General features: G+C 42.5%; 1 protein-coding gene and 1 long non-coding RNA gene across 3 annotated transcripts in view; both read right to left on the bottom strand.

Annotated features, from left to right (window-relative positions):
* The window catches only part of LOC137321368 (uncharacterized), a 230,284-nt gene that overhangs the window by 37,353 nt on the left and 178,660 nt on the right, over nucleotides 1-14,271 (bottom strand). The gene's annotated exons all lie outside the window — the stretch shown is intronic.
* Nucleotides 1-14,271, bottom strand: part of wdr35 (WD repeat domain 35) — a 121,148-nt gene that overhangs the window by 24,691 nt on the left and 82,186 nt on the right. For both annotated transcript variants that reach the window (XM_067984349.1, XM_067984351.1), the window contains exons 19-21: nucleotides 9,116-9,319; nucleotides 3,973-4,119; nucleotides 2,556-2,688 (exon numbers count right to left, since the gene is read on the bottom strand). In XM_067984349.1, the coding sequence (XP_067840450.1) occupies nucleotides 2,556-2,688; nucleotides 3,973-4,119; nucleotides 9,116-9,319 (484 nt within the window). The remainder of the gene's footprint in view (nucleotides 1-2,555; nucleotides 2,689-3,972; nucleotides 4,120-9,115; nucleotides 9,320-14,271) is intronic.

The raw sequence follows: 14,271 nt of genomic DNA, 5'->3' as shown, positions 1-14,271 counted from the left end.
TTTCCACTCAAAATTATTAATTTATACCCTAAACTCTGCTGTGCAAACACATTTACCTACTTTGCAGACCCCCTCAAACTCACACCGTCAGGATGGGGGGGCGCCATAGCTGCATTCATCACTTCATCCGAGGACGAACAACATCACCAGCCTCGCCAGGCACGTAGTCCACCTTCGCCACATGGAGCTCCACAACACAGTGCTGCGCTACAGGCACCTGCACAAAATAGTCGTGCAACTACACATACATCCACTGTAGGGTGACCCAATGGGTGGCATCAAGTGTGGGTGTTCATGGTGAGCCTTATTACACAAGCCAGTCAAGAATGGCCAAGACGTGGCAGTGGGGTGACAATAATGATATTTAATGTGCCATTAACAAAAATCAAATATAAATAAAAAACATGACAAACTGTCAAACACCCTTGTGCATCCCCTTTGTGCTCACAAAACCTTTGCCTTACGCTTCCGACTACTCCTACGTGGTGCTTCCCCTGTGGCTGCAGCAGAGGTAGTGGCAGGTTGCTCTTGGTCACGCCCTGACCGATTAGATGCTTTGTGCCTACGCCCTCTGGGTTTCCGTGCCAGTGAGGGCCCCTCCAAAGACTGCTCCACCTGCACCTGTGTAGGGGCAGACTCGACCACCTGGAGAGGAGGCAGCATTGCAGGTACTGGTTGAGAGGGGGCAACGGGTGAGACGTGGGAGCGCTTTGAGTGGCGTCCCCACATCCATGTCCCCTTTCGTCATCATCCCTCTCCTGGGACGGGCCCACATCACTCCAACCACCATGCTGGACAACAGGTTGGAGGACATGTGTGAAGCCTTGTAAGGCCAGTGCTAGTGTATCTGCCTGCCTGTTTAAGGTGGCAGAAATTGCTCACCCTGAGTCCGAAGGGCCGTTGTCAGGGCCTCACTGGACTCATTGTTGAGCTGTGCTTGAAGCTCGATGGAGGCTAGCCTTCCCTCCATCGCAGACATTCCCGCATTTACCCGTGACACTATCTCAGAGATTCCCTCCCGTACCTGTGCCACCATTCCACTCATGCAGGAATTGGACTCCTCCATCCTCTGCGCAATTGTGGAGAGTGCGCATGGCACCTGTTCCAGCACCTCGCAAATGTGCTGCTGCCCCTCGATCATTCTCATTTTAAAGGATGGCCCCCAGGGTTCAGCATCTGTGTCCAGCTGAGCAGAGCCTGGAGAAGAGTGCTCCTACCGAAGCGGACTCTCCACAGCTGCCGCCAGTGTCTGCTCGTGCTCACGTGTGTGGTGACTCATCGTGTGCGACCCCAACTAAGTGAGGACTCGGACCCACCGAGGTGTGTGTATCTGCGCTGGTGGATGGCTTGCTCAGATGTGACGGTGCCCCCTCAGAGGCTCCTCGGAGACAAGTGATACCTCCTGCAGACATGGCTCATGACACCTGTGAGAAACCCCACCAACGAGGCGCAGCAGCGGTCCAATGACAGTCACATCACCACCAGGTCTGTCACTGAGCAAGCCATAGGAATGCTGAAGATGCGCTTCAGGGGCCAGGATAGATCTGGGGGAACCAGTGGATCCCTCTCCCAGGCTGTGCAACATCACTCCCACCACTCCACTGGACCCAGGAATCTGTGCACCATGCTCCTGATGCTGATTTCCTCTGCCACCTCCAGCCACGCCATCTTAGTGGCAGAAGCAGGGCGTTTCCTCCTATCAGCTGGGTATAGGACTTCCCTCCTGCTTCGGACACCAGCCAGTAACAACTCAAGGAAGGAGTCGCTGAAACAGGATGCTGCCTTCGCAATATGATGCTGCATTCTGGAATTATCCTCTTTTCTCCTTCAAAATCCATTGTTGCAATGGCCCTTTAAATGCTCCAGTTCACAGCAAGTCATTCTGGTGCGCAGTACACCCGCTAGGAGATACGAAACCCGGAAGTAAAATTAAGGGCCTTCAATTCAGTCACAATTGCTCAAACTGACGTGCAGAAAATTTTTCCAGGTTTCCCACGCAATTAATTACCCACCCACTAACTTCCCGCCACCATGTTAAAATCATGCCCAATGTTGTAATGGATAGGGTGACAGTAACAAAAATTCTATCCTACACAAAAGAGCCAATGTCAGCTAATTCAACCAGTTGACTAGATTTGATGATTAAATGTTAATTATTCATTAATCTAACCTGCATACATTTATCAACCGGTTTTCAACTAATTTGGAGCAATCATCATTAGTCATCAAAACTTGAAATGTCACCCAAATCCAGATTTTCACAAAATTTCCTTTGCATCAATATGTAACAAAAAGTTTTAAATTATGGGTCACTTTATTCCAATACTGAGGAAAAGATTTATCAATCATTTAAATTGATTGATAGTTTGTGCTAGTATGGAATGAGTTAATTTGGTTCATAGTCATCATAGTTGACTTTTATTCCCTTAACAATTCCTTTTCAATTTATCACAACTTTAAACAGAATTCACTGCAGATCTATTTTGTCCTACTTACACATTGAGATGAACCTCAACATTTCATTCCAATGAGAATGTGTCATGCCCACTACTTACAGGAAGCAGTTTGTTATTTTCTGGTAGGGCGTTTGCCAGTTTCTCCAAACCTTCATAATCTTCAAGCATATAATAACACTCCGCTAGTCGCTCCTGATTTCGGCCTTGCACGTAGTATTGAACAGCATTCATCCTGCAAATGCAAAGTGGATTTTAAATCACATCCATTTTGAACGATTTTCTTTGGTATCACAATTTTCCACACAATATATATTTCATGGTTATCTGAAACCATCAACATGATCATACAGGATTGAATACATTTTCTTGCTTAAAAATTGAATTATATGCCATAATATCCATTTATCTGGATACAAATTTTGGAAACAAGAGGATTGAATTGCAATATATTTGTTAATTCTTCGGGTACTGAATAGTGTCAATTAGCAATCCTGTGCTACCAGTGACTAGTCTAATTTAACACCAGTATGATTTGAGGAATCAGCACTAGTGTTGTTGTCTCCTCTCTAACACGCATTGACTAACACTCCATGAGCAGGATTACTAAATTTGTCCTAACTTCCCTTTATATCTTTCAAAATATCAACAGGTGAGAAACCATTATCAGTATTACAATTTTATAGAAAATCAAGTAGAGTCAATGCAATTTATAGATGTACCCTGAATTTTAAAGCACAGGCAACATTACAGCTTCAGAGCCTCCACATCCTCAAAACACAGCCAGTATTTCAGCCTCCTTGCCTAGAGAGAGGTAGTAGGACTGCTGAATATTTACTGTTTTAATTGTTTCACCTATTTTATACTTATACCTATATTGTGTTGTTGTAAAACACTTTCCTGTATTCTCTTGTATTTGATTAAGGGTATCTTGTAGTTGTTTTATTCATTTATATCTATTACCCAACCAGGCCTGGTTCTGGCCTGTGGACCTACTGAAGCTCCTCCAGATGTGGGCCCAAGACCCTGCTCTGTCTAAACCATCACTTGCCAGTCAGCTGCCCAGCAGTTTTCTACTGTCACCACTGCTCCCCACCTCCACCCATAGGTCACTTTGCAGCCAGTTCTTTGTTGTCAGTGTTCTTTGTCCTGCCAGTTGGCTGGTCCACGAAGATACTAGTTCTGTGCTTTTTTGCACTTGTATGCAATGAAGACTGTCTGCCTAAACTGTTTAAACTTCCCAGGCCTTGAGGATTAGATGAAGCTGCTTCCTGATTGGTTAAAAAAAATGCTGCTCCTTCATTGGTCTAAATACAACAATCAAGGAAGTTTAAAACTGCTGGAGCTTCCACAGGGTGATGAACTTAACCATCTCTGTTCTAAGGAGAAGTTTCTCTAGGGTTTTTGTCAGTCTCCCATAAATTTATGACAAGAGACTGGGAGAATGCCCACGGAGCTTCAGGGCCTCCTATGTTCATTGTCCTTTTCAATCATTTTGTATAACTCTGCTGTTACTTACCACTTTTGACGATCTGCAAAATAGTCTCCAATAGCATTATAAGCCTGTTCAAGCAGGGCATCATCGGCATCACCAGAACCAGTTTTTAGCAACTGCAGTACTCGAAACCAATCTCCTAACTTGATCCTTAAATCGATAGCCAGATCTCTACAGGGAGAACAGAAAGTCATTTTATAGAAAAAAAAACCTAAAATTCTGACCACATGAGCAGCCTGGTGGCACTATATGTTTGTGTTCATGCTGTTCTACAGAGGAACAACTTAAAGCCATCATAAAACCAAAAAAAGTCATATACAAATTCCATTGACCATATATAGTTTACCCCCTCATGAACTGTACCTCATCCATTTAATCTCCATGTACATTCTGCAAAAAAAATTACTCCCCTCAGCCCAAAGCTAATCAAATAATTCTGCAGATCTTTCAGACATTCTATCATTAAACTCTGGCCTCATGAACTTAAGGCAGCATTCACCCCTCCTCCCACCAACCCTAGAAGCACAGGAATCATTGCCTCCCATGAAGTATATCACTATTTCAGTTCTATTCTAAGGGAAAGGCCACTGTATAAAGTCACCCCACCCTGTATTGCACAGAATGTATTAGAAAATATGTACTGTTTTAAAAATTGTAACAATAAGATCATAGTGTATACAATCATAGTGTATTGCATTGCTTTGAACTGCTGTGCTGCATTTTGTGCCCTTTATTTGAACTGTGTGTAAACTGTGTATCTTTAAATTTTATGGAATAAAGTATATTTTGAAATTTAAAAAAATTGTAGAAAATCTACTCCCAGACATATATTTAATGATTCATTTTTAAAGTAGTTTGTCATTGCAGCCTCAACTGCTTTTTCTTAGGAATTTATATCCACAGACTAGTGGATATGTGAAACAAAGGGGTCAATTTTAACTGGGGGCACGTTGAGAGCAGGCATGGTTGCAGGGCAAGCAGGAAACGCCCACGGGGAGCAAAATGAGGCCTGAGCCATTTTAACTCCCAGGTCTCATTGAGTTTGAGAGTGACATACTTAAGTCCAAAACCAGAGTCATAAACTTTAAATAAAGCCATTTATATAGGTATGAGGGGAGAGTTGACAAAGGTAGATTGGGAAATTAGGTTAAAAGGTATGACGGTAGATAAGCAATGGCAAACGTTTAGAAAAATATTTCAATATTCTCAACGAAGATACATTCCATTAAGAAACAAACTCCACGGTAAAAGTGATTCATCCATGGCTAACGAAAGAAGTTAAGGATGAGATTAAATTAAAAGAAGAGGCCTATAATGTTGCCAAAGAGTAGTAAGCCTGAGGATTGGAAGTGTTTTAGAAACCAGCAAAAGATGACCAAAAAAATTGATTTCAAAAAAAGGGAGAAAATAGAATATGAAAGTCAAGCAAATGGCATATTGGCCTTTGTTGCAAGGGGGTTGGAGTACAAGACTAAGTCTTATTCTTGATGTCTTACTACAATTGTACAGGGCTTTGGTAAGACCTCACCAGGAGTACTGTGTACAGTTTTGGTCTCCTTATCTAAGGAAGGATATACTTGCCTTAGAGGCGGTGCGATGAAGATTCACTAGATTGATTCCTGGGATGAGAGGGTTGTCCTATGAGGAGAGATTGAGTAGAATGGGCCTATACTCTCAAGTTTAGAAGAATGAGAGGTGATCTTATTGAAACATACAAGATTCTGAGGGGACTTGACAGGGTAGATGCTAAGAGGTTGTTTCCCCTGGCTGGAGAGTCTAGAACTAGGGGGCATAGTCTCAGGGGTCAGCCATTTAAGACTCATGAGGAGAAATTTCTTCACTCAGAGGGTCGTGAATATTTGGAATTCTCAATTCTCTACCCCAGAGGGCTGTGGATGCTTAGTCGTTGAGTATATTCAAGGCTGAGATAGATTTTTGGACACTAAGGGAATCAAGGGATATGGAGATCAGGCGGGAAAGTGGAGTTGAGGTCGAAGATCAGCCATGATCTTAATGAATGATAGAGCAGGCTCAAAGGGCAGTATGGCCTACTCCTGCTCCTATTTTTTATGTTCTTAAACAATCCAAGATAGTCCCTTGCTCAAAATCAGTGGGAGTGATGTCAGGGCTGGCTGGCAGAAGCAAAGGTCGGGTTAGGAGTCCGAGGAAGCCGGGGACCCAAGGGAACGGTCCCTGGCATAAAATTAGCACTGTGTCGGGGCTTTGGAAGCCGTGCCAGCACTTGGAGGGAGAGGCAAGGCCGGGGATGGGGAGGCCTAAGGACTCTTCGTGGTGGCTGATTTTGATATTTCTAAACTTACCTTGGCCTCTCTGTGACTGCTGCTGTATTTCTGCTGTCAGGATTGGCCCTAATGTAGGGTTCCTGAATCCAGAAGTTAAAATGCCGTCGCCGATGATGTCATCGGCCCACGGCTTTACAATGTAAGTAGGCCCCCACCTGCCGGCTGCTGACGGTCCTCCATGCCTGAATTAATGTAAGCAAAGATTGTGGGGGGGGGAAACGTGTGGGGAACGCAGCGTGACAACCCCCAACCATCTTAACTCCTTGCCTGCACCGTTCCCGTTGGGCAGGGGTGTTAAAATCTACCCCAAAGTTTCTTCTAACCTCCATCACACTTGAGAATTTTAATTCTCTAGTTCGGTACAAAATATCAAGTCGAATAACATGCTTATAACAGCACACAGCATTTTAAGCACCTACATCATGTTTCCACTCAATAATCTTTTCTCTAATTAAAAAAATTAGCTTTACAAGTCTTTTCTAAAGCTTATAGCCCCAAGTCCTGGTATCAGGGAGAGGGAGAAACATTGCTAAAATAGCACCAAATGATTAGTGACAAAATTGAAAGCTCTCTATTTTGGGATAAAGGAGCATTCCAAGTCCTGCCTAGCACCAGGAATGACTAGTCAGTCAATACACACCAATGTCGAGTTCCTTTACTTTTTCATCAGATTAGTGTTGACTGGGGTCTATAGGAACGTCACTGGCACTAATCAGCAGAACAAGAATGATTAGTGTCAAGCAGCCACTTCAATTTGGCACAATCAGGGTCCAAAGACTGTATCAAGGGTAGAATCACTGACCAACCTGAACAACAGAATCTATGCTAGTGGCCAATTTGATCTTAGAGCAGCAGCTCCAGATACTTCAGACAGTCACCGTGAAGTGGTGCTCCAGAACTAGCTGCGCCTCTAGCCAAGCTGTTCCAGTACAGCTACAACACTGGCATCCACCCGACAATGTGGAAAATTGCCCAGGTATGTCCTGTCCACAAAAAGCAGGACAAATCCAATCCGGCCAATTACCGCCCCATCAGTCTACTCTCAATCATCAGCAAAGTGATGGAAGGTGTCGTCGACAGTGCTATCAAGCGGCACTTACTCACCAATAACCTGCTCACCGATGCTCAGTTTGGGTTCCGCCAGGACCACTCGGCTCCAGACCTCATTACAGCCTTGGTCCAAACATGGACAAAAGAGCTGAATTCCAGAGGTGAGGTGAGAGTGACTGCCCTTGACATCAAGGCAGCATTTGACCGAGTGTGGCACCAAGGAGCCCTAGTAAAATTGAAGTCAATGGGAATCAGGGGGAAAACTCTCCAGTGGCTGGAGTCATACCTAGCACAAAGGAAGATGGTAGTGGTTGTTGGAGGCCAATCATCTCAGCCCCAAGGCATTGCTGCAGGAGTTCCTCAGGGCAGTGTCCTAGGCCCAACCATCTTCAGCTGCTTCATCAATGACCTTCCCTCCATCATAAGGTCAGAAATGGGGATGTTCGCTGATGACTGCACAGCGTTCAGTTCCATTCGCAACCCCTCAGATAATGAAGCAGTCCGAGCCTGCATGCAGCAAGACCTGGACAACATCCAGGCTTGGGCTGATAAGTGGCAAGTAACATTCGCGCCAGATAAGTGCCAGGCAATGACCATCTCCAACAAGAGAGAGTCTAACCACCTCCCCTTGACATTCAACGACATTACCATCGCCGAATCCCCCACCATCAACATCCTGGGGGTCACCATTGACCAGAAACTTAACTGGACCAGCCATATAAATACTGTGGCTACAAGAGCAGGTCAGAGGCTGGGTATTCTGCGGCGAGTGACTCACCTCCTGACTCCCCAAAGCCTTTCCACCATCTACAAGGCACAAGTCAGGAGTGTGATGGAATACTCTCCACTTGCTTGGATGAGTGCAGCTCCAACAACACTCAAGAAGCTCAACACCATCCAAGATAAAGCAGCCCGCTTGATTGGCACCCCATCCACCACCCTAAACATTCACTCCCTTCACCACCGGCGCACTGTGGCTGCAGTGTGCACCATCCACAGGATGCACTGCAGCAACTCGCCAAGGCTTCTTCGACAGCACCTCCCAAACCCGCGACCTCTACCACCTAGAAGGACAAGGGCAGCAGGCGCATGGGAACAACACCACCTGCACGTTCCCCTCCAAGTCACACACCATCCCAACTTGGAAATATATCGCCGTTCCTTCATTGTCGCTGGGTCAAAATCCTGGAACTCCCTTCCTAACAGCACTGTGGGAGAACCGTCACCACACGGACTGCAGCGGTTCAAGAAGGCGGCTCACCACCACCTTCTCGAGGGCAATTAGGGATGGGCAATAAATGCCGGCCTTGCCAGCGACGCCCACATCCCGTGAACGAATAAAAAAAAAAAGTGGGCTGAAAAATCCAGACAAATCTAGCACAAATCCATTCCATGATCTGAGATTTACTGTGGCTAACATCCCCAAACAACCTTCTAAACAGGAACTCTTCAACAATAATTAGAGGGGAGAAAATTAAACAGTTATTACTGTGGGGTGACTTTTACGGTAGATAGGAAGGGAAAGAAAATCAGGGGAGCAAAATGGCCTTTATGTAGATGTCAAAACACCAAGGGCATTCCTCTCCACTCCACACCACCCATCTACCCATCTTGCCCCCACCCACCCCAAATCTCATTGGAATATAAATTTAATTTGGTCTACATCTGAAGCAGCACAGAATTTCTTTTAAATAGCAATTTGTAAAAATCTAAATATTTTCAAATGATAAAAATCTGATTATTAAAATTAACAGTATCATGACCAGTTTCTATTCTAAAACATGCTTATAAATATTTATCAATATTATATATACCTTCTATCCATGTTTAGATACATCCTCTCAGCTTCCTCAAATCTTCCAAAGTAAGCTGCAACTTCTGCCTGTTTCATGGATTCACTCTGAAGGTTTCCTAGACGTTTCACAAACTCAATGCCCTGGTAATCCTTACAACGGACAAATGCCTGTTCCGCTGTTTTGAGGTCAAGCCTCTGTAGAGCAGCTTCTGCAAGTAGGCGCCTAAAAGACAAAATAAACCACCTCCTTAGGAAGTAAGAATTCCTTTAGTTACACTTTCATTTTTTTAATATTTGGTACCACATATTTTGATAATGCAAAGTGGTATCAATGTGAAATGTACTCGTGTAAGTTGGGTTTCATTTGATCGGAATATAGCCAAGTGGTGTGAGATAACTGCAAGAGTCTGTCTCACACCACTACAAGTTTGCACCCATTGCAATATAACTTCAGCCTAGAGCAAAGCCACATTTTAAAACTGGCAAGGCACTCCACTGAACCTTCTAGAAAATTTTACAATTTCATATGGAACTCTTTTTTTTAAACAGTACGACAAATTGGCCACTCTCTCCCAACATTAAAAATTATCCACCACTACACATATATCAAAATATGCATATGCATAGCTCTGTTGCAACTGGTTAGAAGGAGGTCACTGCTTTATGGCAAGGATCTGCCAATTGTGCATCACAGGCTGGAGGTACCACTCTCATTTACCTGCAGTATAATTACAGCCTACTACTAGGAAACCAGATATAAGATGAAATGGACACAAAAAAGTACTTTTACTAAAAAGGATAGGATATATGAAAGAATCTTTTTTAAAAAATTGGAACAGTAAGTGCACAATCTTAGAGTAAAAATTCATCACTAATCATATTTAAAAACAAAAAGTGCATCACTTTTAGTGCATTTTAAAAGTACTGCCATAAAGTAGAAAATGGATAAAGTTATCACCAGATGATTACAATAATTTATAGAATAATAAATAATTGTCAGCACTTTTTAAAAAACTTTTTAAAATGTTAAATTTCAAAATATCATACCAGATAAAATAAGACCAAAAGAAACAACTAACCAGCTTAGTTATACTTCATGTATATAAATGAGGCATGATTATCCTGTAATCCCCACAATCTCTAGCGATAGTGTCATCAGAATATATAAACAAATGAGATTTAAATAATTCTGTTGTGAATAATACTGTTATGTGTATATGTGTATATATATATATACATATATATATATATATTATAGGCAGTATATATGAGATAAAAAAAAAACAAAAGAACAACAGGGGTGTGAATGGTTACAATGAAAATAATTTTACCTTAGATTTGCTGGCTACAATGTCAGCTAGCATTGGAGCCAGGAAGGGAATTTGAATGGCCAGCAGATTAGAGGGAATGGCATCAAGTGAGCAGCAGGTAGGTCTCATGGACCTGATGAGCCTGGAGAGGGCAATGTGGTGGGGGAATCTGGTGGGGGGGAGGGAAGCAGCAAAGGCAGCTGAAAGGATAGTTTCAATCTTGGTGACTAAAAAAGTCCATGAGCTCCTTGCACTTTTTGCTGGAGGTAAGGATGGATGGGGCAGGGCAGAGGGGGGGGTTTAAGGAAATGGTTGGCAGCAGAGAAAAGAGGCCATGGGTTACCTTTGCTCTCCAGGATGATCCTGAAGTAGCGGGCCATTTTGGGAGAGTTAAGTAAGGCCCAGTAGCACTTCATATTGCCCAGCCTGATCTGGTGATGGATGATTAAGCCTGTTAGGTGCCAAATACACTCAAGTCTCCACCCCTTTGACTTTAAAGATTGAAGATGGGGATCATGCTGGGGAACAACCAGGATGGGAGAAAGTAACGGTTTTGCTCGAGACAAAGACATCAAATGGTGGAGGAAGTGGTTGAGCAAATCGAAGGCTACAGAAGTATTACAGCAGAGGGCCAAAGGCTAGACAGTTGGGAGTTTGTAAGTGCACTATTTGTACAATATGCTAAGTACAATGATAAATTGCACTTTTGCAATTTATTAATATTAGCTCAAATTCAAATGTGCTATTCAATTGACCAGTTTAAAAGTACAAAGTGATCACCATCACTGGCACTAATAAGACCATTTTCTACAGTGTATAAAACCTGGAGTTGCAACTTATTTTAAAAATGCAAATATGTTATAGTCACTACACAGTGCCCATTTGGAAGGGGAGGCCACCATTAAATGTTGCCAAAATAAATGTAGACACCTCTGGGATGACATATTCAAAAGAGGAGGATGCCAGGAAGTTCAGGATGCATGACAGGCCTTCCTCCTGGTACCCACAAACCTGTATCTGCTGACAGAAAAACTACCTCATATTGACAGAAATAATGCTTGTAAACAATTTTACAACACCAAGTTATAGTCCAACAATTTTATTTTTAATCCCACAAGCTTTCGGGGGCTTCCCCTTTCCTCAGGCGGTGTGGAAGGCGGGAAATTTAAAATCACAGCTCTCCCGGGCTGCCGGAGGCAGCGCTCAGGGGAGGACTCCCCGGTCATTCCGGGAGGGTTGGGAACCCTAGTAGAGCGACATATATTGAGGAATGCGATCTTCTGCAAGAACACATGCAGCTACCATGCAGAATTGGACATACGCAATGACAGTAAAGGTCAGCTGTGTTCTGAAGTTTGCTTCACCTCCTTGCAGGAATGCTACAATGTGACCTATGGACCACCATCCTTGTAACCACCTCTTAGAGCATCATCTCCACTTCAGCAGCCATTGAACAGGGGGCCACTCTCGCACTTTTCTGCAGATTGTGCTTGCACCAAGGGTTCTCTTTCCCTTCATTTCCCTTCATTTTGTCAGCCACTTGTCTGTCCTTCAGCCCTTCAGCCTTGGCAAAGACTGCTAATTGGTCGAGAAGCCTTTTGAAGGCCTCTAATGGCTTTCTGAATTTTTGTCTGCCTATTGTGACAGCCCCCTTTCTCTGACCCCATCTCTTTAAATTTCACTTACACACAGTGTTTCTTCGTATTGAGCTTTGCACAAAATGGACACTGAGCAGACATGTGGCCCCTCAATCATTCTTTCAGCACTGGGCTTTGAGCATTGTGTAGCAGTTTGCCGATCAAATTACATTTTATTCTCTATAGACCAGAAACGACAAGTGGCACTGTTTTGGCAGCAGCATTTAACGTAGTTGCACCAAATACCTCTCTGTGATACTTTAATACAAGTGTCAGGTTAACACCTGCATTAAAACAATGGACAAAGGAAGACCATACAAACCCACTAAGAGTTTGTCTGCTCTTATTGACAACAGTAATTTCTGCCCTCAAGTTCTTCATTGTCTTTTAATTCAGAGCAGCTTCTTCAGCAAATATTTTGATGTTAATCATTTTCTGATTGTCTTGAGACCATCTCGTCATTTCTCAACACTTGACCCATAAAGTATAGATTGAAGTTGTCTTTTTTGGTACCCACAGTGAGGACTCAGTGAGCATTTCTCTTAAATTTGAGATGCGTCCAGGGCCAGGTCGATGAACATAAATATTTATGTGTACCCGATGATTTAATGTTCATGATAACAGTGGGATAGTTTCACTTTGACCTGTGAATAATTATGCACATAGGTTTCTGCCATAAAATGAAGTGCTATTTGCACTTTCTCATTCTGGCAGGATTTTTAACAGCTCTTAACCATATATAACTTACACCTATAGACCACATATCTGGCCCAGCATCTCACTGTACATGCTACTTCTGCACAAGCCCAATGGAGAGTGCCAATTTTGTGACAAAATGAAGACTACTATTTAGGCTTCATTTAGATTGTTACATTTTCTCTTTAAACTTTTCCTATCCAACAGTTTAATAGATAATGCTGGCTCTCTTACTGCAACATAGACAGTTTCATGAGACCTTTAACATGCATTTGCAAGTGGTAGCATGGCATAAATCTTCTGAAATATGTTAGTTTAATTCCAAGCACCATAACTAATTGTGACTGTTGGACCAAGAAAACTATGCTCCAAAACAAAATGGTCACATTCAAAATTTTCAGCAGGAAAACATCATCTGATATCTCAAATTCTCGCTTTACATGTTAAAATTAGCACAGGTAGTTCAAGTCTCATCTGAATTAGTATGTGGTTCCTACCAGCATCAATCTTTTCAGCAGTTACAAAACAAGGATATAAATTACTCAATTTCTGCCACTCAGTGAAGCAGCAGCCAAGGAAAAAAATAACTACTTATGTACATTTTGTCCTTCACATAGTGTCCTGGAATGTGCTTTTTGTGTCTTTACAAGATTTGATGGTTTAAGATTTCATTTCAGAGGCACTAATCCTTAGAGAAATCATGTTTGATTTGGCTTTTCTTATTTAGTTGCGGCCAATAAGAAACTGGAAATAATTCAAGACATATTGCTTTTCCAGCTCGTGCAATTCAGTCAGCAAGATTCATGCATTTAATACTACATTACCAAAAGTACCATAAAAATGTACTTCCACAAAAGCACAGTACAAAATCATTAGTGTAGATAAATTCATTCTGTAGTAATGTAGCTTATTATTGCCATATTGCTAGATTTTGCCTTTACAGATTCCTTATTTTATTTTATACAAAAATTAACTGAAATACATATGTACTGTGATGGAAATTTAATAGTGTAGTCAAATAATTTTGACAGTAGTATAGACTGTTATTCTGCATACAGTTCTAACATCCTTCATACAGTATAGAATGTTGTGTCTGTTGCATCAGTAAATTAAATCAAATCATGCAAACCATACACAAGGAAAGAAGTCTTTTCATATCTCCCATGAGCAAAACTTATGACACAAGGGACTATAAATGCCAAACCAATGTCAAATCTTAATCATCGTTCAAAACTAAAATAATGGCCCAGAATTTCCTGGAGACTTGCACCATTGGGTTCGTTTTAAACAGTAAAAGTCCCAGGAAATTATGGCGCAAGAGATTTTACCATTATTTACGCCGCGCTATAATTTTTTGGGGCTTTTGGAGTGCAGAAGGGCATGTCGAGGGTAGCACCAGGCACATCACAATGATGTATCAGCCTAGTGAAGCCACAAAACAGGACTACCTAATTGCTAAGCACCAAAAACAGTAGGCTATAGCCAGGTATGGTAGCACAGTGGTTATGTTACTTGGACTAGTAATCCAGAGG

Source organism: Heptranchias perlo, chromosome 5, assembly GCF_035084215.1.
Source record: "Heptranchias perlo isolate sHepPer1 chromosome 5, sHepPer1.hap1, whole genome shotgun sequence".
Lineage (NCBI taxonomy): Eukaryota > Metazoa > Chordata > Chondrichthyes > Hexanchiformes > Hexanchidae > Heptranchias > Heptranchias perlo.
The sequence above is the reverse complement of the archived record's forward strand: the minus strand, read 5'-3'. Positions and strand labels throughout refer to the sequence as shown.